Consider the following 26,583-nt stretch of genomic DNA (forward strand, 5'->3'; position numbering starts at 1 on the left):
CTCCAAACCCTAGAGGTCCAGGATGTTCATGTCCCAGGGAAGAAAAAAGGGTCAGCATCTCAGGGAGACCAGCTCAGGAAGCAGTTCTCTTCCCTCCAGCAGCGAAACCAAACATAAAAACCCAAAACCAGCCTATTTTCTGGTGCATCTCTCAGCGGATGTCTCAACTTCTGTAACTCACAGCCCTCTGCTCCTAATAAAACCTTGGGAGACGCAGTGAAGAGTTTGGGCAGCGAGTGGGGAGATCCAGTATCAGCTCTTCTCCCCTCAGTCTGTTTCCTCATAATGGGAACAAGTGGTCCTGCTCACTTAGCAGAAAGGGTTTGGAGGATCAGAAGGCTTCAGCAGGTCTGGCAAGGGGCTGGAGACCAGGAGCATCTCTGTCCTGTCTCGAGTCTTCGCGAGGCCAGCCCACTGACCCCGCTCTCACTCTGCTCCTCCTCATACCTGTTGGGTTGCCAGGAGAGCCGTGGGCAGCCTTTGACTCCTGGATACATGAGAAACTTCACAAGCCCAGCTCATCAGCAAAAGATCATCAGCTCCTTCCCCTGTCTAACTTTGTGTTTTTTAGATTTGGGTTTGTAGTGTTAGTCACTCAGTCGTGTCTGACTCTTTGCAACCCCATGGACTGCAGCCCACCAGGCTCCTCTGTCCATGGGATTCTCCAGGCAAAATACTGGAGTGGGTTGCCATTCCCTTCTCCAGAGAACCTTCCTAACCCAGGGATCGAACTTGCATCTCCTGTATTATAGAGGCAGATTGTTTACCACTGAGCCACCAGGGAAGTCTGTAGTTTCCAACATTTTGTCTCGGGGAATACAGCAGAGATTTAGTTTTTACCAGGGTGCCACCCCTCTGAATATGAGTCTTGCCTTAAGAATGTTAGGGGCAGAGGAGTCAGGATTCCAGGCAAGGTCACCTTCCCGGGAACCCCTGGGAAGTCTCCCCAGGCCCAAAGCCACCCCTGCTCAGGTCTGCACGATGCCTGCTGGCCTGGTCTCTGCTGTCCTTGGACTCCAATCACTGGTCCCCACACTGCAGCCAGCTCTGCCTGAGCCCAGCCAGAGCATCTTCTCCTGCCACACACAGGAGGCAGTGGGGGAAGGTCCTTCGGGCAAGCACCAGCCCTTCATGTTCACTTCTCTTGATGTCTTTTCCAAGAGACTCCAGCTCTTAGCTTCCCAAAGGGGCTTCTTTTGGAGGCACAGTGCTTCCTGCCTCTTGCCCAGGTTCCAGGAGCTGCCACATCACTTCGCCTGCCCAAAGGGATCCTGAGGCTCTCCTCTTGCTTCTGCACACATCGCCGACTTCCGTGGAATTCCCACCAGCGGAAGACCAGCCCCATTGCTTCATTTGCATCTCCTCCTCTTTAAGATTTTAAAAATACTTATGGGACTACCTCTGTGCTACAGACTGACAATCATTCCTTTTTACGTAGAGTGTGCTGAGGACAGGGAAACTCCAGTCCGATGGAGCAAGGCGGTCCTGCCTTTAGCACTTTACTTGCACATGTAAAAAGGTCAGAGAAATCAGAGACCGCACACAACAGTGGTGAGCAAGGTAAAGGCCACAGAGAGATGAGAAGCCCTAACCTGTTCGAACGACAAAACCTAAAATTTCGCCCCCCTCCCTCAGCATCCTCAGAAGGGAGCACGGTTTGCTCTTCGGGGCCGCTGCGGTGGCTGCTGCGTGGAGTAGGTCTTGAATCACAGAGCATCTGTTCTTGCGTCTTCTTGCCTCACTGCTAGGATCCGTGATCACCAGTCCCTGGGCAGATACTGCCACCAGAACAAACCCTTGCAGGCCCTGGCCATCGAGAAACCACTCCAACATCACTCTGCCCCAGGGTTGGATGGAAGCAGACAGAGGCTCTCTCTCTCTTCACTCCGTGCCAGGCTGACGTGGGCTCACAGTGTGAGAGTGGGGTTAACACACACAGACTCAGACACACACACACTTTTCCCTAAGACCTGCCTCCCTGTCCCCCAGCTTCCACGTCCCCAGAATTTCAGAAGCTGAGACTTTCTCTCCTAACATTGAAAGCTAACCGCTTTTTGCCCTAGGATAAGTCATATTTCTCTTAGGAACAGCTCTACATTCTAATAGGTTTCATCCTGCTTTCAAAGGTAGACAGGTCTTTTGCATCAGGGACAAACATCAGAAGGCCTGAAAGGATGGAGTAGAGTTTGAGTGACAGAGTGTTAAAGATGAGCTGGCTGAACTGAAGAAAAAGATGCCCCAAGAATACTGAGATCTGGCTATCCTTTCCTGAACAATTCAACTGACAACCATACGGTACCTGGCTATGTCCTGGAATGATGGGCTTGGGAGGATAGACAAAACTCCGGGGTCTCCATGGAAGTTACACACTGATGGAAAGGTAGCTAAAAATCAAGATTTAGCTTTCTTTCTTTTTTTCAAGTTCTGAAACTCACACTCTGTAATTCAGTTTGAATATCTTAACCTGGGCTTCCCAGGTGGTGCTAGTAGTAAAGAGTCCTCCTACCAATGCAGGGGATGCAAGAGACGCAGGTTTGACGCTTGGGTTGGGAAGATCCCCTTGAGTAGGGAATGTCAACCCACTCTAGTATTCTTGCCTGGAGAATTCCAAGGACAGAGGAACTTGGTGGGCTACAGTCCATGGGGCTGCAAAGAGATGGAGAGGACTGAGCACATATTAACCTAAATTCCATTTTCATACTCCAAGAACAGTTTGTTCTGTGAAACCATGGGAAAGAGGAGAGTTCTAATTGGGCTTCCCAGAAACAGACCCTGAGATGAGGATTCAGGTACAGATGACTCTTTGAGAAAGGGCCCCTGGGGGAGGCTGGTAGGGGGGTTGGGGGCAGAACCAGGACAGGAAGGGAAGAGGCAGTTAAGGCAGATGCAGGCAGGGTCCTGCAGGGAGCTTGGGAGCAGGGAGCAGTCCGCAAGACGATGGAGCTGGAACTTTTATTCTTCTGTACCCACCTGCCCTTCAGTGAGAGCACAAATTCCCCCAGCACTTCCTGCTTCCAGACTGTGCGGCCCAAGAAGCAGCCTGTAACCCACAGACACACCAAAAAGAGTAGGGGTGATCTGAGCGAGACCTTGACATCATTGGCCACAAGGACCAGAGACTCTAGTTAGAGACTTGGCTTCCTACACCCAAAATTAGGCTACTCAACTGCTCTGCACCCCTGATTCCTTACCTGTAAAATAGGGAATGTTATCATACCTGTTTTATTGGGTTATTGTAAGGATGAAATAGACAACTTAGGAAGAACACATACTAAACACTGAGAAAGATCAGCTATTGCAATTATTTAGAGGCAAGCATAACAGCAATTCCAACTGGGCATGCGGTTCTGGTTATGTTTTGCAAAAAAAAGAAGAAAAGAAAAACAGAAACAAAACCAAAAACATGTGTATTCAAAAGTCTCAGAGATCTCTCCCATCTCTCAGCAATTTGGCAATGGAATCTGACTCACCTGGAAATTATAGGTTTCCATTAGGTGAAATGAATGTGGACAACCTCTATGAGGAGTTTTAAAAGCACCTTGAAAAGCAGAAACCCACTTGTTTGGATTGCACACAAAGCATTCCTTTAGCTAAAACTCACCTTCGGGTCTGTATGGTGTTTTCTGCCCTGTTCATCGCTCAAACACAGTTATAAGGAGAGCTTTTAGTTCCGTAGGTTTGGAGCATCAGCGTACTATTAGACTAGCCCACAATGAGCTAAGTTAGGAGCCGCAAGGGAGCTGTTTTTGACATCCGAGTAGCACAAAATGTGATTTTTCTCTGGAGAAGAATTTTGAGAATTAGAGAGAATTAGTCATATTTCCAATGGGGATTTTAACAGTTGTGAAATTATTAAGAAGACCTGACTCAACAATTCCTGTATTGCAATATGTCACCTAGCTGTCTTGTTACTTAAAATTACATGATTTAGAAGACAGTGACTTTAAAAAGAACCCAAGTCTGGAAAGAAAAGGGAGATATGCAGACAAAGCAAGGGAAAAGTATAAAACTGCTGAACGTTTATGGAGCTAAGTTTAACAACTCTGGGCTCATTTAAGACATTTCTTTCTTAAATAGCACATTGAATAGGCATGTTTATCCTCTCAATGAGTTATATGTTCAAAATGCACTCATTAAACAGTGTGTTTTTTTTTAAACCGACAATACTGAATCTGAACTGAATTTAACATGTTGCTAAATATTCAAACGGTTCACCCCTTTGACACTCTTTGGAGGGTTAAAGAAAATGAATAGACTCTTACTGGACAAAGATGAGTAAGCCAATTTACGACCACCCTTGTGCTGTATTTTTCTAGCTTCTTCATTTTTCTACTACTCCTCATTAACTCCCTTAAATGAGCTACAGCTAATGATCAGGTCCTGTCCTTTCTATATGAAAATTAGGCCATTAGTGAGCTTGTGACTCTTGAGGTGTTTTCCAGGAGTGGTGAAGAATCTGAACTTTTTCAAGCACACTCTCTAAGTCTCCCTGGCCCTCAGAATGCACATTCGCAAGGTGGTTGGCCAGGGTTAGCAGGAAGTGAAGAGATTCTGAACGAGATGGTTCTCATGAGCCTGGTCTCATTAACACGGCGTGATAATTCGATAACCTCGCCAAGCACAGGCAGCGCCGGGCGAGTCTGAAGAGCTATAACTAGCTCCTCTAAATGATAAATACAGAACTAGATGTGGCATTACGCTTTGAAGAACTAAACAGATCACTGAACAGGATAAGCCCTTCACTCATAATCAGAGACTGTAGAGACGGTGGGTGTTCTTGCTAAGGGATTATTACCACCTACCACTAACGAACAATTCCAAAATACACACATGCCTTCTTGGGTGTTTTGCTTCTATCAAGGTAATCCAAGTCAAGTCCATCGAGAGATCTCAGGCTTATTCCAGACAAGTAGGAAAGACTATCCAATCCAACCCAAAGAAGTTTGCTCCAATATGTAGATTTCAGACACTGTTCATTCTTCATATGTTTTCAACAGACTTGTTTGCCGTTGTTTTTTTTTTTCAAAGAGTTTGTTTCAACAAAACATTTCTTCCCAAATTGATCTATAAATTAAATTTGTAAGTTAAGTTCAGTTCCAATCAAAATTCCGATAGGATTTTGGATGACCTTGACAAATTCATCTGAAAAGTTATCTGGCAGAACAAAGCAGGGGAACTTGCCCAACCAGATATTGTTTTACCTCAAAGATGAAGTAGTTTGAAAGGAAAAAGGTAATGTTGGTATCAGAAAAGACAGATCAATGAAATAGAATAAGAATCTCAGAAACAAACCAAAAGAAGTGTGGGAACTCATTCTATGATAGAGACAGCATTATAAATCTGTAGGGAAGGATGGAATTTTTAGTAACTGATGTTAAGAAAACTGGTTCACAGCATGAAGAAATATGTCTACCTAATGAAATGTAAAAATACAGACCTAAATTGATTGAAAACCTAGATATGAAAAGCAAAACAGTAAAGCAATATTTTTAAAAATATTGTGACATTAGGATGTGTGGGAGAAGTTCTAACACTAACACTCCAAAGACATAAGGTGAAAAAGATGGTAACGACAAGAAAACTGAAGATTTCTGTTCGGAACACCACAAAGTATATTTACAGGGGACAGAATGGGAGAAGAGAAATGCAACATCTATAATGAACTGGGGGTAACATCAGTCGTATGGAAGAAATTCCTACAAATTAACAAGAAAAATATAGGAAACAATTTTGAAATGCTCGACAGATAGTTAGAGGAAGAAACTCAAAAACTAATAAGAATATTAAGAAATATTCAACTTCATTCACCAATACTCAGAAATACATACACTAAAATGAATTTATGCCCATTCTGTTGGCAAAAATGTGGCTGTCCAGTGTTAGCATGTGGCCATATAAGAAACTCATGCACTACTGGTGTGAGAGGATATTGATTATAGTGTGTTAGACTGGCAGTGATGGTGGTTTAATTGCTCAGTCGTGTCCGACTCTTTTCCACCCCATGGACTGTAGCCCACCAGGCTCCTCTGTCCGTGGATTTCCCAGGCACGAATACTGGAGTGAGTTGCCAGGGAAGCCCATGTTAGACGATTATTTCAACGTATTTGCTACCTCTTCACCATTTCCACAAGCAGGATATGTTTTGTCTCTCCTTGGACTTGGCCACATGACTCAGTTGGGTCTCATAGTGGCTTCCTGGCACTTCCCTGCCCCTGGCCTTTAAGCGTGGCCATAAGATCTGGTTTGGCCAATTGGAAAATTTTCCAGTAACTCACACATATCCAAGAGAAAATGCCGACAGCGTCACTGCACACGCTCGAGTGGTGGTGATCTACGTTCAAACTCACTCACGTGGTGACCAGCAGGGTCAGCTCCTTGTGGGATGTTGGACTGAGGGTCTCAGCTCTTCCCTGGCTGCTGGCCACAGGGGCCCCCCAGCTCCCTCCACCCGGGGCTCTCTCCAGGGCAGCTCATGGCACGGCAACTTGATCCCCTCGGAGCAGTGGGACAGAGGGCGTCTACCAACGGCAGCCACTTGTGCAGGTCCTGTTCGCTAGGGACTAGGCACTGGGTCTAGTCCACAAGGGCGTGAGGCCCAGGAGCTGGGTGGGGAGCCTCTTAGAAGCGCCCTTCCGCGTTGTCGTCAACACTATGTCCGGCGGTGGTCAGTGACCACCGGGCGAACAGAACGATGAATTCAACCTTGTGTAACAGACTATACGTAACAGGTCCAAACGTGAAGTAAGACCAAGTGGCGAGGAGTACCCGTGTACCTCTCACCATTATGTATTCGTAGGCCAAGTGGTGGTTAATTGACAGTAAATAATACTGGCAGACTGAATAATTATTTAGGCCACTTTTTTCTCCTTTAAGTATGTAAATATTAGGGCTTTCCGGTGGCTCAGCAGTAAAGAATCTGCCTGCAATGCAGAAGCCGCAGGAGACGCGGGTTTGATCCCTGAGTTGGGAAGATGCCCTGGAGGAGGAAATGGCAACTCATTCCAGTATTCTTGCCTGGGAAAGCCCATGGGCAGAGGAGCCTGGCAGGCTACAGTGCATGGGGTTTCGAAGAGTCGGACATGATTGAAGTGACTCAGCATGCACATGCAAATATAAAGAAACAGGAAAAATCATGATTTTTTTTTAGGTGAATAATAATATAGACTCTATTGAACAAAACAGCTCCAATTCAGATTTAAAGTAAAAAATACTGTGTGCTAAACTTCTTTGATGTAGGTTTGGGTAAATTTAAAACAGGAGAAGAATTTCAACATGTTCTCACTTAACAGGGGGATGATCAGAGGCCCAGATGGCCAATGACTTAGCTCAGGCCATGGCAGGCATCTCTGCCTTTGGTCAAGAAACTCTATCCAGCAGATTCTCCTGTCAGAGTATAAAAGCGATCATGCCCGTCTCCAAGGAGCTGCTGGTCTGATCCTAAGTGGGCTAGATTTGGCACAGCTTTCCTCCCTTTCCCAGGAAATTCACACTGAAGAGCTAATTGCATTAAAATGTTCTCTATTTAACTTCTGTCTCTGCTAACAAGCAAGCTTTCAACAATAGTCTCTATGTTCTTTCTTGGGCCAGAGCAAGACTCCTTTTATTTTGTTTCAACACTGTTTTCCTAAAGCGCTCTCACCCTTTTCAAGCTCCTCACCACAGTGTAAGTCCATGAAAAATTAACACCCCTGTTCAGTGGGGAACCATGCTCCTTTTATTAGAATGTTCTGGCAAACCCAACACCAGGAGATGCATCTCCAAGCAGATCTGCCTTCGAAAGGCACAGTGTGTTAGGGAAGATTCTCCCTAGAGTGAGCGGGGTCCAAGGCTGAGGCAATGAGATTAGATTTCCTCTGTGTTTCCTCTTCTGTCCTTAATGGAGTTCTTTTCATACGATAGCATATTTTAGATCTGTGAGTTGGCAAAATTAAGGTAAACCACTGTAACAATGGACAAGCCATTATACTCTTTAGAACCCCATTGCCAGTGAGGGAAAGCTGAGGTCTTAAAGTCCAAATTCTACCAACAAAATGGCATTTGCAGGTGCTTAAAAAAAAAAAGGTTTTATCGGTAAGACATTTTGTTCACACTAAAAAGTTTAAAATATTAGCATCAACTAGAAAACATGCCATGGAAGAAGCATATGCAAGAGCTCACCATGTCATTAAAGTTCTCACCAGAGAGCTTGGTTAGTGTAGCATTTAATAAAAATCAAAATTGCATTTCTTAAAAGTTAAAATTATTATTTTTTTAATTTTAGTTCAAAGTACCAGGCTGTTTCTATTCCCAGTCACAAATAACCATTTTGGATTAGGGTTGCGTGGCTGAATTCAATCACAGTTCTCCCTTATCACGTTCATCCCTCTTCCCTCCCCTACCCTAGGCTTCTTGATGTCTCTCATTCCAGATCTGAACCTGTTATACATCAGTCATCTCATAAAATCACAAAACCTCCTCGTGACTCAATGGCTTTAAGGTAGAAGAGGGCGTGGTCTTAGGAGACTGACACCGGCTGGCCACCACGGGGAAACCTTGGCAAGTGAATTTGTGTTTCAAATGCCTGCATGTGTTTCTCTTATTCTTCAGCACTTGAGCCCACTAGACTGAATCCTCTATTTCTGCTTCCCCTCTGAGATTCAACAGTCCAGACAGCTCTTAAAACCTTAGTTTTCGGAATCAAGTCAGATACTCAGTTTAGCAAATATCCTGTCACTCTACAATCCCTACCTTCACACTACCCCATGTTTGGTATTTTGTGTCTCATTACTCGGTTCCAAAAACAACACTCAAATGAAACAGTCGGTTCTTGGTTCTGACACATGGGCTCTTCCCTTAAAACATTCTCAGAGGTCATAATAACTCCCAGACCTTAGAATGAATGGGATAAAACATATTGGAATTTGTAAACCACCTTCACACATAAATGTGTGATGTTACCTTCTCTCAAGATTTCAGTGACCCACCACTTTCTTCCGTAAGCTTTGCAGGTAGTAAAATGAATGAGCATAGGACATTAATTTCCACAGAGAAACCTGTATGCAGGTCAGGAAGCAACAGTTAGAACTGGACACGGAACAACAGACTGGTTCCAAATAGGAAAAGGAGTACGTCAAGGTTGTATATTGTCACCCTGCTCATTTAACTTATATGCAGAGTACATCATGAGAAACGCTGGCCTGGAAGAAGCACAAGCTGGAATCAAGATTGCCAGGAGAAATATCAATAACCTCAGATATACAGATGACACCATCCTTATGGCAGAAAGTGAAGAACTAAAGAGCCTCTTGATGAAAGTGAAAGAGGAGAGTGGAAAAGTTGGCTTAAAACTCAACATTCAGAAAACTGAGATCACGGCATCCGGTCCCATCACTTCATGGGAAATAGATGGGGAAACAGTGGAAACAGTGTCAGACTTTATTTTGGGGGCTCCAAAATCACTGCAGGTGGTGATTGCAGCCATGAAATTATAAGATGCTTACTCCTTGGAAGAAAAGTTATGACCAACCTAGACAGCATATTAAAAAGCAGAGACATTACTTTGCCAACAAAGGTCCATCTGGTCAAGGCTATGGTTTTTCTAGTGGTCATGTATGGATGTGAGAGTTGGACTGTGAAGAAAGCTGAGAACCGAAAAATTGATGCTTTTGAACTGTGGTGTTGGAGAAGACTCTTGAGACTCCCTTGGACAGCAAGGAGATCCAACCAGTCCATCCTGAAGGAGATCAGTCCTGGGTGTTCATTGGAAGGACTGATGCTGAAGCTGAAACTCCAATACTTGGGCCACCTGATGCGAAGAGCTGACTCATTGGAAAAGACCCTGATGCTGGGAAAGACTGAGGGCAGGAGAAGAAGGGGACGGCAGAGGATGAGATGGTTGGGTGGCATCACCGACTCAATGGACATGAGTTTGGGTGGACTCCGGGAGTTGGTGATGGACAGGGAGGCCTGGCGTGCTGCGATTCATGGGTTTGCAAAGTCAGACATGACCGAGCGACTGAATTGAACTGAACGTGTGTTTTGAAAAGCCTCTGATAAGCCCAAAGAGCAGTAAGAGAAACTCCAGAAAGTCTCCTCTCCCCCGTTCCAAGGTGGTTTGTTGGCTGAATCAAATCTCTCAGGATCGGATCCACCTACCGCTATTCATCTCAAGCCTGCCTCTGCTGCTGCTGCAGCTGCTGAGTCGCTTCAGTCGTGTCCGACTCTGTGCGACCTCATAGATGGCAGCCCACCAGCTCCTCTGTCCCTGGGATTCTCCAGGCAAGAACACTGGAGTGTGCTGCCATTTCCTTCTCCAATGCATGCCTCAGTCATTCTACAAGGAAAGAATGCATTGACTATCCACTTCACAAGATGATGCAAAATGTAGGAAGGATGCTGACATAGCTAGTACAACCCAGTGCTACCCTAAGAGAGACATCGAATTCAGAGCCTTAAAGATAACAGTTACACCATGCGATGTTAAAGCAGCAGAAAACAGGAGAGAAAAAGTCATTTAAGATACAACTTTCAAAAATAACCCATCGGCCAAAAACTACTCTGGTCCAGATTCTTTCTAAGTCACAACAAGACTCAATAGAAACAGAAAGCGAACGGCAGAGTAATGGACTTGCAAAAGAAAAGCACATTATAACTGAACCATCTGATTCCTTGGCACACGCAGCAGCTGGTCTGACCACACGTGGAAGACTGTGCTTGATTCTGGCGCCATCTTTCAGGAGGAACAAGGACAAACTGGAATACGTTCCGAATAGGGCAAACTGTTCTGGAAATTACTGCATATGATAAATGGTTGAAAGAACTGGTGATCTGCTTCCACCAGTGAGGGAATAAGATAGCTGCCTGAAATAATAGGGGTGACTAGCAAGTGGGACTAGAATTATAGAAGAGTAGGCTAGACCATGAATCAAGGAAAGAGCCCTAGTCAAATAAATGTAAATAAAAACAACAGTGAAATACTATTTCTGCATGCCTGTACCTCGGCAAATTGGGATACACACACACATATATTTATTTTTCAGTGGAAAGGCCTAGTGTTTTGCTGGTAGGAGGGGTGAGAAAAGCTTTTCTCATAGTTTGGAAATAAGAATAAAAATGTTGAAATTGCACATACCTTGTTACCAAATGTTTTCGTATCTGAGAATTTACCTTGAGAAAATAACCAGAAATGCCTTAAAGACTTTTGTAAGTGAATGTTCATCAGAACATTAATTATGCTCACAGAAAAATGGAAGCAATATCTTGTTGCTGTTGTTCAATTGCTCAGTTGTATCTGACTCTTTTCTACCCCATGGACTGCAGCAATACCTAGATACCAATAAAAATCTTGGGAGTTATCTACACTAATAACTGGGCTGCCCAGGTGATGTTAGTGGTAAAGAACTCACCTGCCAAAGCAGGAGATATAAGAACCAAGGGTTAGACCCCTGGGTTGGGAAGATCCCCTGGAGGAGGGCATGGCAACCCACTCCAGTATTCTTGCCTGGAGAAACCCATGGACAGAGGAGCCTGGCGGGATACAGTCCATGGGGCCACAGAGAGTCGGACATGACTGAAGTGACTCAGCAGTCATGCATACACACTAACAATTACAGTATTTACAATGAGCAGGACACTGCTAAATATTTTTCTCATAACACGTGTAATCCCCTTCATAGCCCTATGAAGGGAATGTTATTATCCACATTTTATAAATGAAGAACTTCAAGTGCAAAGATGTTGCATTACTTAAGGTCTGACAGACAACACGTGATAGAGCAAAGATTCCAAAATTATCAACCTAGCCCCAGCTCTGCACTCGTAACCACCACACTGAGTCTCTGACTCTTTGCAACCCTATGGACTGGGATTCTCTAGGCAGGAATACTGGAGTGGGTTACCATGCCCTTACCCAGGGGATCTTCCTGATAAAATAGATAACTATTAAGGATTTACTGGGCTTCCCTGGTGGTTCAGATGGTAAAGAATCTGCCTGCAATGCAGAGACCTGGGTTTGATCAAGAGACTCTTGGCCAACCAACCAAGAGACTAAAGATTTATCCGCATCAAATGGAGAGATTGAAAACAAGGAGAGCCCAGCCTCTGATGGAGCAGGAAAGAGAGAAGTTACGTGTGATTAATGTCACACACCTGAGTCTATCAGTGGTCCCTGTCTATACTCTCACACAATCCAGAAGAACATTTTTATCAATTATTTTGTAAATGCAAGTTCTTTAGTAACTCTAGTAGTATTTTTAAGAAGGTAGAAATCCTACCTCATCCATTTTTAAAGTGCAAGTGCTTTTTTAATTTTTTTATTAATTGGAGCATAGTTGATCGACACTTGCATTGGTTTCAGATGCACAGCAAAGTGAATTAGTTATAGGTACATCCACTCTTTTTTAGATTCTCTTCCTATACAGGCCTAAACCAGAGTATTGAGTAGAGTTCCCTGTTCTACACAGTAGATCTTTATCATCGTTCTGATATAGAGTGTATGTCTTTGTCAATCCCAGTTCATCTCCCTTTTCCCCCTAACTGGGCTTCCCTGGTAGCTCAGTCGGTAGGGAATCTTCCTGCAATGCAGGAGACCCAGGTTTGATCCCTGGGTTGGGAAGATCCCCTGGAAAAGGAAATAGCAAACCACTCCAGTTCCCTTGCCTGTAGAATCCCATGGAGAGAGAGGAACCTGGTGGGCTGCAGTCCATGGCGATGCAAAGAGTCGGACACGACTGAGTGACTCACACTTAACACAAGGACCTACTGTGGAGCGCAGGAAACTCTGTAATGACCTATACGGGAAAAGACTCTAAAAAAGAATGGATACTTGGGCATGTATAACTGATTCACTTTGACGTACAGCAGAAACTACCACATTGTAAATCAACTACACTCCAATAAAATTTTTTTTAAAAAACTCATGGATGTCAAGGTACGGACTAATGTGTTCCAAAATGAAAGGAGAAAGGACTATGATGAGCTCACTGGCATGGGTTAGGAACCATCTCAACCCCCTTTGGGAGAAATTTGAAGGCTTCCCCTGCCCAGCTTCAGTCCCGACCCTGCCTCACCCTGATGCCCACCCTCCAGCCCCTGCAGACGGAGTTCTCCCAGCCCAGAGGCTCAGCCACTGGAGCTGCTAAGAGCTTGCTTACCATCTGGCCACTTTTCACTCTCCTCTTTCAACTTCTATTGTTCTGCAGAATCAGTGGGTAGAAGTTACTAGCAGAAGTATTTTTGTTTTTATACTCCTTACAAAAAAAAATTTCAGACAAATTCAGAAGTCAGTTATTTTTTCCTTTTCATTTTGGAGAAATTAGGGGAAAATTGCATGGCAGATATAATTACTAAGAGGAAATTTTAAAACAACTTAGGTCACTCTGGAGCACCCTTCAAACAAGGTCAACCTTCTCACTTCTTTCCCTCTTGTTGCTGAATAATTCTTTGTTTGCTGGAGAGAAAAACAAAGAAACACCTTGGATAACCAAAACCACAACTGCTGTTGCTGCTTCCTCTGTATTGGAAAATATCTTGTCTTTAACATTTGACTCACTTGTAAATACAAGCACACATTTTTAAACTCAGGTTATTTTTCTCCACAAACTCCATTAAGACCTATACAAAAACATAAATGACCACATGAAAGATTTTATAAATCTCTCTATTAACACCAATCAGAAATTTTAAAAATACATATGTGGAATTGCTTCAAGTACTGCAAAAAAGGTTTTTCATGGCAAACTAAATATTATATGAAGTACTCTTCTGTTTGCTGAGTAATCCTCCAAAAATCAGCAAGTTTGATGAATAGAGAGGTTGTGAGAGCCGGCAAGAACCTGGGGTCACCCTGATCTTTTAATTCCTTTGGCTTGAACAATATCATGATTTGTAGACGGTGATGTTCTGCCAAAGATTTATGTGACTTCCCAGGGGAGCCCTATATTCCCATGGTTACTCTTGGCTGTAAGCCCCTCATTCCTACTGAATAAGTTGTGAATCACATCACAGTGTCCTCCATCCTCTTTCTATTCTGCCTGAAATTATTCCAGATATAGAAATGGTGCCTTCCTTCATTTTCACAAAAAAACGAAATTCACCAAGCAAGCCATAAAGTGAAAGCCAGGCTCACCACAATACTGAACCCGGCAGACCTGACCCAAAGTTAGGGAAACTCAAAGAAATTTACATCACAGCAAGGCAAATCTAGGAAACCAAACAGAGTATAAGCCTGTTCCCAAACCGCTTGAGGCCGCCTACTTACAGAAAACTCACCTGTCCCACCAACAAAAGCAAAGCTCTGCCCTCAGCATCCTTCCAACCACCCCCCTCCTCCACCCCTCCTCCCAGCCCCTCTCTCACAGCATCCATACCAAGAATGGCTTATTTCTAGCACAGCACATTTAGCTCTCTCTCTCTCCTTTTCTCCTGCTAACCCCATGTGATTTATGATGCTATTGTTTAAAGCAAAGGCATTTGCCCCTAACAGGAATGCTATTGCTATTAATAAATGTTTTTATGCAACTTTCATTGTATTACTTTGGCCCCCTGATGCGAAGAACTGACTCACTGGAAAAGACCCTGATGCTGGGAAAGATTGAGGGCGGGAGGAGAAGGGGGTGACAGAGGATGAGATGGTTGGATGGCATCACCGACTTGATGGACATGAGTTTGAGCAAGCTCTGGGAGTAGTGATGGACAGAGAAGCCTGGTGTGCTGCAGTCCACGGGGTCGCAAAGAGTCAGACACGACTGAGTGACTGAACTGAACTGAACTTCATTATAATCACAGAATCTTAGGAATCAGTTGGGCCAAGACCCTTGTCTTAAAAGGTGAGAAATACCTAAAAAATATAGACTAAATAAACGACTTTACCCCAAGGTCTTAATATCTTAGTAGTAGCAGAGTTAACAGGAAAGCCCTACTCTTCTGAATTCTGTCTGACGTTTGCCAATACTAAATACAAATGCTGAAACATCCCAATACTGGCTGATATTAATCAGTAGGGAAAGCCTAAAATTTTGTTTGTTTTTTACATTATAAAAAAGTAGGATGACTAATGCAAAACCAGTCCAGGAGACTTTTCATCATCAAATATTTCTGAGCTCACATTTGTGCTAAACGTCAACGCAGGCATGACGGAGCCAAGACTGAGTACAATGTCTTTATCTGGCATCTAGACAGGTGCTTCCCTGGTGGCTCAGACGGTGAAGAATCTGTCTGCAATGCATGAGACCAAGATTCGATCCCAGGGGCATATAGACACCCTGTGTCGTGACCCCAAACTACCTTCCCTCACCCCTGGCTGTAAGTGCCATCTGTATGCTGATGACGCTCTGAATTTAGGTCTCCCCACTCCTGACCTCAGTGGCAAGCTCTGTGTTTGTACACCTAAATGCCTTCTTTACCCTGCTGTCTGGTTGACTAATCGGCAAAACAGAACTCTCAAATTGTTTCTCAGCCACTCCTTAAATAGTTCTTTCCTTGGGTTCTCCGTCTCAGTAAATAGCATCACAGCTGCCCAGTTGCTCAGGCCCAAAACCCTCAGAATTTTCCTCTGTTTGGCTCATTCGATTATAACCTACGCCTACTCTCTCTGCTTTCCTCCCTAAGTACGTCTGAATCTCTTCCCTTCTGTCTCTGCCACAGTGCCCCCATCCAAGATCTCCTGACAAAGACTGCTCTAATAATCTTCTCACCAGCTCCCCTCCTCCACTCCTGCCCTCTGTGGTCTATTTTCCACAAAGCAGCCAATGGGAATTTTTAAATAGAAATCACATCATAATAATCTCCTACTCAAAACCCTTCAGTGTCTCCCCACAAGGTTCAGTAGGACCACCAACTTTCCTTCTAGAGGCTACGACGCTTTGCCTGATTGGCCCCTGCCTGTCTCTTAGTGATTAAAGATATCAATCTCTTCCTTTACTGTTTTTATTTTATGTATTCCTTTATAGCCTTGATGAATAAGTTCTTCCTACTGCAAGAACATAAGGACATGCTCTTCAAATTTTTTTCTAATCCAAATGCAATTGATTTTGGCATATGGTGTGAGGAAAGCATTCATCTTTCCCCACATAGATAAAAATTACCTCGATCCCATTAATTGGTATTGACCCCCACTGGAAATCGCATTTCTGTGAATGGGTCTGCTTCTGGATCTCAATTCTGTCTCATTGGTCTACTCTTTTATTGATCTGAACAAACACTGCATTATATTAATGATTATAACTTTACAGTAACTTTGTGTCTGATAAAGCACTTTCCCCCACATCTTTTTCTTCTGCAGGGATGTCTTGGTTATTGTTGGATCTTTGCTTTTTCACATACATTTCAGAATTATTATTAATTATAAATCAGCATTGATTCAAACCATAGTACTGTATTGAATTTATGAATTATATTGGTTGTAAGCTAGTATCTTTACAAATTGAGTCTTCCTATTCATAAATATGGTATACCTCTCAATTTGCTTCTCCTAATTAATAACTCTCCATATAGTTTTATAATTTCACCCATAATCTTTTGACAGATTTATCATTAGAGCTGACTCATTGGAAAAGACCCTGATGCTGGGAAAGATTGAAGGCAGGAGGAGAAAGGGGCAACAGAGGATGAGATGGCTGGATGGCATCACTGACTCATGGACATGAGTTTGAGCAAGCTCTGGGAGGTGGTGAAGGACAGGGCAGCCTAGCGAGCTGCAGTCCATGGGGTTGCAAAGAGTTGGACAAGACTTATCGACTGAACAACAACAACAAAATTATTGGCTGACAAGATTTTATAGCTGTTAAAAGTAGTATCATTTTAATGTATCTTCAAGGTGTTTACTGCTGGATTCTTTATACTGATTTTAAATCAACCCAGTTTTTGACATGTTTTCAGATCTCATAATTTGTCCACAGTTGTTTTTTTTCGGATTACCCTGTAAGAAATTACACTATGTGAAAATAATGCGCGTGTCATTTCTTGCCTCCTTTTCGGTTCCTCCTGTTTTCTGTTTTCTTTCTCCTTTTGTCCATCTCTTCTCGTCTTGCCATCTCCTGCCCCTCTCTCTTCCCCTCTCCCCACTCCTTTTCCTGGACCAGTCAGGATCTCTAGAACGATGTTAAACAGAAGCGGTTACAATATGCAGTACTGTGTAAAACATGATGTTGAAGGAAACTTCTAATATTTCACCATTCCATACTGCATTTGTGGAAGATTTCTGGTAGATCCACTGTATCAGAATAACGATTTCTAGCTTCCTAATCATTTGGCTTCCCAGGTGGCTCAGTGGTAGAGAATATGCCTGCCAACGCTGGAGACACAGGAGATGTGGGTTCGATCCCTGGGTTGGGAAGATTCCCCGGAGAAGGAAATGGCAACCCACTGCAGTATTCTTGCCTGGAGAATCCCATGGACAGAGGAGCCTGGTGGGCTACAGTCCATGGTTGCAGCTGCAAAGTCAGACACAACGGAGTTACTGAGTTCTCACGTAATACTGTTCATTATGAAGAGACCTGGAGGGAATCTGCTGGGAATCTGCATCTGTGGAGCTAGTCTCAATTTTGTCCGCAGAAATGAGGAAACACCTTGAGGAGAAACTGCATGCCGACTCAATGTCCACTCCCTTTGGTTCTGCTTTCTCTGCGTTAATGGCCCTTCAAGTCCCAGCAGCTTTGCATTCTGAACACCGACCATCCTGCCTGTGGCAAGCCTCAAGCTGCCACTTTCTGTCCGTTTCCACACCCATGGTCACAGGGCCTGAGTCAGCAGATACTCCAAGGGGAGAGCAGCAGCTTGAGAGAAAGGGCTCTCTCCTAACCGCTTGGCCCTTCCAATCCTGGCAACCTTGACTCTCGGAGGCTCTCAGGCTACTTTACATTTTATTTTATCCAGCTTCGCAGTTCCTCCCCACACAGGTTATCCTGATATAAAATACTTCTTCACTGCCACAAATGGAAATCCCCCGCAAGGATTCTTTTTTTCCCCCAAGAAATGTACCAGGTGGCGTATTTTCTTACTTAATGGAAATGTCTTTCTGTTGGCTTTAAACGTGAAAGATAATTTGACACAGAACAAAATTCTTGGTTCACAAACACCTTCTCCTAAAGATTCTGTAGATGTTGCTCCATATTCTTTTTGCATTTAATGTGTCAGAGGAAAACGCTTAGGTGAGTCTGATTTTTGTTCCTTTGTAACAGGTGTTAAAATTAATTAATGTTTCCAGCAAGACACCAAAAAGAATGGTATCAGTTACAAGGCAATGGCTGCATAGATTTTCCGAGTGGGTGGATAATAAGGAATTTCACAACTGGAGCCCTCCCACAAACAGGATGGGAAGTTGGGATAAATGGAAAGGAGGACATTTGCGTGTGGGGGTGGGGAGGGGAGATGCCTTTGGAGTGTGAGCTCCACACTCTCTCACCTCAAGTGTGAGCTCAAGGGGGAGCTCAATGGAACCCTCAAGCCCCTGAGATGCCACCTATCTTGAGATTAGGCAACGCTTTCCACATTGCCTTCCATAAATGTTTGTATATTGACCATGTCTAAAAACTCATATCATATGGTCTCAACTAAATGAGGCATGCACAGTAAAAATATTTTAAGAAATCATACGAAAAGGATTATAATGTGCTTGGAGTCTGGGGGATTTTTATTTTTGTCTTCACTTACTTCCTTATTTTCCAAAACATGTACATACAAGTTTTTATAATTAGAAATCTTGTTTTTAAATATCTAAGTACAATAAAAAAATTTTTTACCATACACCATGTATGCTATGTATGTATGCATGTTTAATACACAATTATGTAAAAAATATTCATATGGCAAAAAAAAAAAAAAACCAATCCTGGACAGAACTTTTCCCCTCAAAAACCGTGATGTTCTCTGGCTAGTGATTTCTCCGTATATATCTGTGTTTTTATGTAATAGGCGGCTGGGGAGGGCTTCAGGAAACACCGGCCCCATGCCTACAGTGGGTCTACCTGCTCGTCAGGGGGTCTGAGGAGCATCTGCTGCGTTCTCCCCGGCCCCACCTCCAGGTGAGACCCCTTCATCCGGCCCCTTGCCTCCACCTCCTTCCGTTCCCACGCACCCCACCGCCTCTCCCCTGGACCCCCAAGCCCCTCGCAGCCCACTTAGCTGGCCTGTGCTAGCATCTTCGCACACTGTCGTCCACCTGACCGGCCCCTGCTTTGCGGTCCGGTCTCGCCTGCAGCCCGCAGCGCCCGCAGCGCCACGGTGCGACCCCAGGCCGAGCTCGGGGTGCACTTGGGGTGCGCTTGCCGCCATCGCGACTCAACTGACAGGCGCCCCGCTCCCCGAGCCGCTGCCCACCCTCCCCGGCCGCCTGCCCCCCGGCCGCCCCGCTCCAGGAAGCCCGGCCCCCAGCTGTGCCGGGACATCAGAGGAGGAAAGGGACCAGGCCACGCAGCGGCTCTCCCGGGTCAGCAGCAGCGCGGCGGGGCGGGGAGCGGCGGCCCCTGGCGCAGCCGGGTCTGGGGTCGAGGACCTGCAGTCGAGGTCCCAGCGCCCCCCCACCCCGCCCCACCCGGGACGCCTTCAGACCCGCAGCCAAGTGAACTGCGATGAGAAATGCCTCCTCGGCCTCCGCTCATCCGCGGCCCAGATAGGCGCGGAGCAGAGGCCGGGGCTGGAGGGCCGCGCCCTGCGATGCTCAGGGTGGGGGAGAGGGCGGGGAGGTATAGGCCCACCCGACAGTTTCTTCTCCAAAGGACCATGGGAAGCGCTCCCTGCGTCCCACGACCCTCGACTGTGTAACTGGGCCCCCGACCAGGGCCTGTTCGCTGGCCACCAGCTCCCGCAGCTGCTGCGCAGCCCGAGCGCACGGCCCCTCCAGGCGCGGGGGTGGCCGGAGCCCGGCGGGTGGGGCAGCCCCCGGGGCCGGGGTGGCGAGGGTCCAGCGCCGCAGGTTTCCGGAGGCCGCCGCGGCTCCTACCATCTGCGCACCGCGCGGACAGCCGCTGCGTGGGCCCCCGGCGCCGGCCTCCCCCGCGCGCTGCGGGCCGGCTCCACGTCGGGGCTGCGGGGAGGGACCGTCCGCAGGGCTCGCTGCCCCCCAGACTCGGCATTTCTAAGTCGTTTCCTAAAGTCACCCTTTACACTGCTGGTCTGCTGCGGGCCGCGCAGCGCCGTGGGATGCGACGCCCTGGCCTCGGTGGCATGCGCCGCGTGTCTCCGCCGTTTCGCGGTGGAATCCGCGGCAGCGATCCGGGATGTTTGGGATTCAGGTCAGGCTCGCCCGGCCCTCCGGGCCCGCAGGGCGCTGGCTCGCGGGCCAACACCGCCATCTGGTGCTCGTGGTCAGCAGGTGCGGGCCTTGCCCGGAGAACGGCGGGGTGACGTCAGGGTCCGCGTTTGCTCTGGAGCGGGCTCTGCGGCAGGGCCCGCGTCGCCCGGAGTTCTTACCGCAGTCTTGTAAAAGAGGCACCGTGCCAGAGGCTTCGCCGTAAGACCCAGGTTATATATATCGCCACTGAAACTTCCCTCTTTGACTGCAGTCTCTTCTAGGGCTGCTGGATTTGAAACTGAAAGGGACGGAGAAATGAAAAACCAACCTTGACTCACAGCTCCGAAGCCCGCTCGTCTCCCAGGCGCAGGCCCGTCAGTCCCCCGCGTGGTGACCTTCTCGTCGGGCCTGGGCCGAATCGGGTAGCAGTCAAGGAAGCAGCTGAGGGTGTCACCTGGGGTTGGGGTAATGGGCAGAGAGGAGAGAAGACCACAGGGAATCCTGGTCCCTTGACCCCAGCCAGCTTCTTCCTTCTCCCAGGACTGCAGGGCACACCGCTCACTTCCTGAAACGCTGGGGGCAGGGTCTCCCTCCAGCGCATTCTGACCCCTCCCTCTGTTTTTCCTGTCTTTGCCCCTGACCAGAACCCCAGCTGACATCCTCAGCTGCTTCATGTCTGGCACCCGATTCGGCCAAGGCTCAAGGAGAAGGTCTTCCTTGATAGCTTCCCTGGTAGCTCAGTTGATAAAGAATCCATCTGTAAGGCAGGAGAACCCAGTTCGATTCCTGGGTCAGGAAGATCCGCTGCAGAAGGGATAGGGTACCCACTCCAGCATTCTTGGGCTTCCCTTGTGGCTCAGCTGGTGAAGAATCCGCCTGCAATGTGGGAGACCCGGGTTCTACCCTGGGTTGGGAAGATATACTGGAGAAGGGATAGGCTACCCATTCTAGTATTCTGGCCTGGAGAATTTCGTGGACTGTATAGTCCAAGGGGGTCTCCAAAGAGTCTGACAAGACTGATCGACTTTCACTTTCATTCAATGAGAAGGTCACCCTTCTGGGGACTGATTGGCTGGAGGCAAATTTAGGTGATTGGCCTTGGGAGTGCTCCCTGCAGTTGAGTGCTCTCAACATCTGTTGGTTCCTGCAGTGCAGACGCACCAAATGTTTCCTTCTGATCTTCAGCCCTTGCCCGTACAATACTTCACCGTGTGAAAAACAAATTCTCCCAACTTCCAGAGATGAAGTTCCCCACATGGGAGCCTCCTCCATGTTGCTCTTTTGCCTTTAAAATGTTTGTATCATCTCTTATCTTCTCTTTCTCCTGTATGTCAAGGTGGGAGCCCGGGGGGGGGGGGCGGGGAGGGCGGGGGGAGTCCTTTGTCTTTTTCCAAACCAAATACCTACTTTTTTACCTCTAACATGAAAATACTAAGCCCAAACAAAACAGGAAGGAAAAATAACTCAAAAGAGAAAAAAATCAAGAAGCTGAAGGAAACTTTAAGAAACTATCAATAATATCCTCAGGTGCATGGGGAAAAAAAGATATTACATACCTGAGAAAGGTATGCCACAAGAAAAGGAATGTTAGGAAGAAAGGGGAAAAAAAGCCTCTTGGAAATTAAAAGATATGATTGAAACAATGACATATTCAAAGGAAGAGTTCAGATCACACTCTAGGGAGGCCCCAGAAAGTTGAACAAAAAGGCAGAAAGATACATGATTAAAAGGTAGAAACATAGCAACCACATAAGTCAGAGGCAAAATCAGCTACATGATTTGAAAGGCTCAGCGCAAAATGATCATGTGGGAGCCCTTGTATAAAAGTGACTAGGATGTTCAAGGGTGTTAAAGCCAACATGGGACAGGTCCAGTGGACACAGTCCTCTGGACCCTGCCCCATTCCTCACAATTCAGGGATGAGGAACCTATGGCGGGAGGAGTCCTGATCGGAGCTTTGAACCACGAGAGCACCGCCTGTTAGACTGTTTAGGGGTTGGCATATCGGCCACGGGGGCTTGAAGCTGAGTCATCCAAAGCAAAGCCTTGTTTAGTCGCTCAGTCACATCCAACCCTTTGCGAGCCCGTGGACTGCAGCCCGCCAGGCTCCTCTGTCCTTGGGATTTCCCAGGCAAGAAGACTGGAGTGAGACCTTCCCGACCCGGAGGTGGAGCCCTGGGCCTCTCTTACATCTCCTGCACTGGCAGTCAGGTTCTTTGTCTCTAGCACCACCTCGGGAGGCCTTGTGACGTGTAGTTGCTAGAAAAATATGCAAATGTAGCTCGTGTTGTATGTTCATTGGATGGCACTGGTCTGAAGAGATTTATTACTGAGCCAGTCAATAACCTAGTCACTTCTATATTTTGTTTCTTTCTTTCTTATCACAAGGTCTCGGGACCGCAGGCTTGGCCCTGGCTGTATCCTTCAGTGTCCAAAATAGAAAACAGAAATCACGTTAGGTATTTTGAAAGGCTGGAGATTTGCTATGGGGAGTTAGGTTGCCAGATTGTTATAAAGGCCAGAACAGCAAAACAGGAGAGTGGCGGGTCCTGAAATCCAGAGCTGCAGAAAGCTGCTGCCCCACTCTGCAGGAGCCAGACCTCAGGCGAGCCCACTCCACTCACCTGCGATGCTCTTCAGCAGCCCCAAGAGCCCACGTCAAGCTCAGGCCACCCCAGACCAGAGCCTGCCCACCTGGAGATGCAGGTCGTGTTGCGGTCGTTGGCACCCGGCAGCAGGCAGGCAGCCTCCACCATCACTGAGCTGGCGTGAGACAGGGCCTGTCAGAAACATAACGGCCTTGATCTTCTCACTCCTAGCTTCTGCGGATGCCTCCAGCTGGCAGACTTAAGTAGCATTCAGCTGGTAATGGAGTCTGAAAAAGGTAGTTTGCAAGCTTCCAGTCCTGCAGGTGAGAAGGAAAGGAAGGTAGACTAAGGCACAGAGGTTTCCTATAGAATCTCTTCTAGATGCTGAAACTGGCAGATGTGGTGGAATGTACCGGGAGGGAAGTCTTTGGCTGAACGGGAATGAATTACTGATGCCGTTGTTGTTCAGTCGATAAGTCGTGTCCAACTCTCTGAGACCCCATGGACGGCAGGACACCAGGCTTCCTGTCCTTCACATCTCCCAGAGTTTGCTCAAATTCGTGTCCATTCAGTCAGTGATGCCATCCAGCCATCTCGCCTTCTGCCACCCGCTTCTCCTCCTGCCCTCAATCTTTCCCAGCGTCAGGATCTTTTTCAATGAGTTGGCTCTTAGCATCAGGTGGCCAAAGTACTGGAGTTTCAGCTTCAGCCACAATCCTTTCAATAAATATTCAGGGTTGATTTCTTTAAGGATTGACTGGTTTGATCTTGCAATCCAAGGGACTCTCCAGAGCCTGAGAGTCTTATTGATAGTGACACAATAGTCTTATTGATAGCGACAGGGAAAACTAAGAGAGCAATAACAATGTAAAAATACGTCAACTATAAACTCCAGGAGAAGCAAAAAGTTCTACAATAAAGGAAATATAATCACGGTGCTTGACGAGGTTCAGCTGTGAATTACATGTCTGTGGTCAGAATAATATAAATTTATAAAATAAATGATATATAATTTTATTGGGATGATGGGGCATGTAAAATAGGCAGGTGTGAATTTGAGCTCCAAATCTTCATCCCCCCATGGTAGAAATTCAACACATAAAAACAAATCTTGGAGAGAAAATCAAGATGTAGCAGTACAAGATGGTCATGTGTATGTTTGAAGCTTTGTCCTCAAGGAAGCAACTGAATAGTTAGAACAGGAAATGAGGATCTAGAGGATGAGGCAATGACACTGTCCTTTGGGGTGATAAGCTCTTGGGAATTAGATCCTTTGTTTTCCTTTTAAAAACAAAATTTAGCATCTTTTTGATTTCGTATATAAAGAAACCTCCCCACCCCCAACCCTTCACTTCTCATAGAGTATGCATTGTACACACAAATTTATGGTAATAATGAAAAGAAAATGCAATTACTGTCAGAGTTAAGCAATGCTTGACAGCCCTGAGTGGCATGATTTATTTATGGAAGGAAAGCTGACTGGGCAGGAACTAATTATTATGTTTAGCTAATATTCTTTACCATAAATTCATATCAGCTTAATTGTACTTTGGGTGAGCAACTGAGGTTACAAATATGCAGCATTCTGTTTCAGACTACCTTGCCATGACAAGATTGTTAATTAGGTAACTTTGAAATCTATGTTAATTCTTTGACGCTAAATTGTATCTGGAGTGTGACATTTACCGCTCACCAAATGTCCACCTCTTATAATCAGGTAGGTCCGTGTGACATTCTGGCCAATAGGCCATGCTTGGGAGTGATTCGAGTCCCTTCTAAACGAAAGTACTTAGGAACCAGGCTTCAACTGGCCAGCCCTCTGTCCCCAGCCTTGGTGATTGTTGAGAAGAGCGTTCTGAGGTGGCGGCAGCATCCTGGGTTGCTGAGTCAACCCGGGGAGAGTGGGTACCCTGAGAGTCACCCATCATCCAGTGCCCCTTAAGTGGTTGAGAAATAAGCTGTTACTGTTTTTACCCCCTTGAGATTTCAGCGTGCATGTGTCACTGAAACATAGTCCAGTCTATCTGACACAATGTTCTTTTGATACGCTGTTTATAGAAACCACTTTCTAATCCACCATCATAAATCCATCACCCCGTGTAATTAAAGCATAATTCTAATGGGAGCAATGGGTCTACGCACTCCACCCCCACCCCGCCCCACCGAGGCTCCTAGGATGACTTTCTTTAAGGTGGTCCCAGGAGGAGGAGGAGGAGGAGGCAGGTGGTCACCTGATGAATCTTGGGTCTGTGTGACATTACCTCACCAGGGCAGGAGCTGGGCCCATAAAGGAGCATCCCTGGTGTTCTAGCTGACAGCCCACCAAGGAAACAGAATACGGGGGGTTAGACTGTTTAGACTGAGTCAAACATTTCAATCAATCAATCAATAACATTAATTCAAAGCCTGCTGAGTTCAGTGTGTTGAGCCAAGCACAACATCAGACTGAAATGAGGGAGAGATATATGTTTGTTTCCCCCAACAGAGGAAAAAACTGCTGCGAGAAAGGAATGCTCAACAAATTCTGTAAAACAGCATCTCAACAAATACCCAACAACATACTTCAAATTTCCACGCCCCTGTATTTTTAGCTAACTTGTTCCTTGATGCTTCATCTCAACTACATTCTAACAGTCTGATTGCAGAACCCGTGGCTCACCTGTTTCTTTTGGATTTTTTTTTTTAACTTCTGCAGAATCCATGGTAGAACCTGGTTCTACTGAGCGCTTCCCTTATGGAGTGCAGTTTCATCCTTGTGGGAGCTCGTGGAGGGTCAGGGCAGGAGTGGAAATCTTGTTTAAAAAAAATTTTTTTAATGTAATTCCAGGAGATGGGGTGTGGGTGAAATGGGGAAAGGGGGTTGAAAGGTACAAATTTTGGGTTATAAAATAAACAAGTCATGGGGATGTGATGCACCGCATGGTGACTAAGGGGGAAAAAAAAGTAATTCCAGACTTTTGCATTAAAGTTCATGGGCTATTTGGTCTCCACTTCCAATTTATAGTACACTAATTATGATTCATTCAGCATCATAACAGCAGACTGGGGCCCACACACATAGCACCAGACACAGCCAGCTACGCCCCAAGCTGTTAGAAAAACACCAGCTCTGAGGGAGGGCTCCTCGATGTGAGCGCTCCTGACTATTCCTGAGGAAACACTGAATGACTCATCCGCTCCCCTCCAACACCTCCAGCTCGCCATCCTGTGCTGGGTCCATCTGGCTTCCCAGGGCCAAAATAGCATCCTGAGATGACTGTCCCAGCGTGTACCAGAATGGATAGACAGGATGGCGAAGCCTCTCCAGAGGCCCTCGGATGATTTTCTGGAACAGAAAGCACCAGCAGTTCTTTTCTGCACTGGTATCCTTTGCTTGACCCTGGATACCAAAGGGCCCCAACTCACCCCATCTGCTCCGCCAAGTCCTTCCGGGTGCATTGTTTTCTGGCAACAGTGAACTCTGCCATATGTCCAACAGATGTGGCATTGCTCGGGGACTTCAGCCTGCCTCCCTGGGCGCCCCTCTCCAAGGCTGAGTGGATTGCCACCATGCAGCTTGGTGAAGAGACACTCCCACGAAGAGCATAGCTGCATGGCTTCTCATTCCCACGCTGGTCCCCCGACTGAGGAAGCTTATACCCTGGAGCCCAGGGTCTGTCAGTGCCCAGCACGCACAGACCAGGTGCCAAAGAACAGAGCAGGCTCCAGCCTCACGATGTCCGTGCAGAGGGAAGCCCAGGAAACCTGCCTCTTGACTCACGCATGCTCTGTGCTCAGTCGTGTCCGACT

At 46.3% G+C, this 26,583-nt stretch overlaps 1 protein-coding gene and 1 long non-coding RNA gene across 2 annotated transcripts in view; both read right to left on the reverse strand.

The window, feature by feature from the left end:
* Positions 1–3,689: 3,689 nt before the first annotated feature.
* The window catches only part of LOC122429338, a 42,990-nt gene continuing 20,096 nt past the window's right edge, over positions 3,690–26,583 (reverse strand). The window contains exons 2-3 of the long non-coding RNA XR_006265955.1: positions 22,901–23,111; positions 3,690–3,780 (exon numbers count right to left, since the gene is read on the reverse strand). This is a non-coding gene — a long non-coding RNA (uncharacterized LOC122429338). The remainder of the gene's footprint in view (positions 3,781–22,900; positions 23,112–26,583) is intronic.
* Positions 18,587–20,718, reverse strand: LOC122429336 (translation initiation factor IF-2-like). Its single transcript, XM_043449564.1, has 2 exons — positions 20,661–20,718; positions 18,587–20,504 (listed from the first exon to the last, which is right to left on the reverse strand). Exon 2 carries the CDS (start codon positions 20,046–20,048, stop codon positions 19,404–19,406), a length of 645 nt encoding a protein of 214 aa, XP_043305499.1. The 5' UTR covers positions 20,049–20,504; positions 20,661–20,718; the 3' UTR covers positions 18,587–19,403.

This window comes from Cervus canadensis, chromosome 28, assembly GCF_019320065.1.
Source record: "Cervus canadensis isolate Bull #8, Minnesota chromosome 28, ASM1932006v1, whole genome shotgun sequence".
Taxonomy (NCBI): Eukaryota; Metazoa; Chordata; class Mammalia; order Artiodactyla; family Cervidae; genus Cervus; species Cervus canadensis.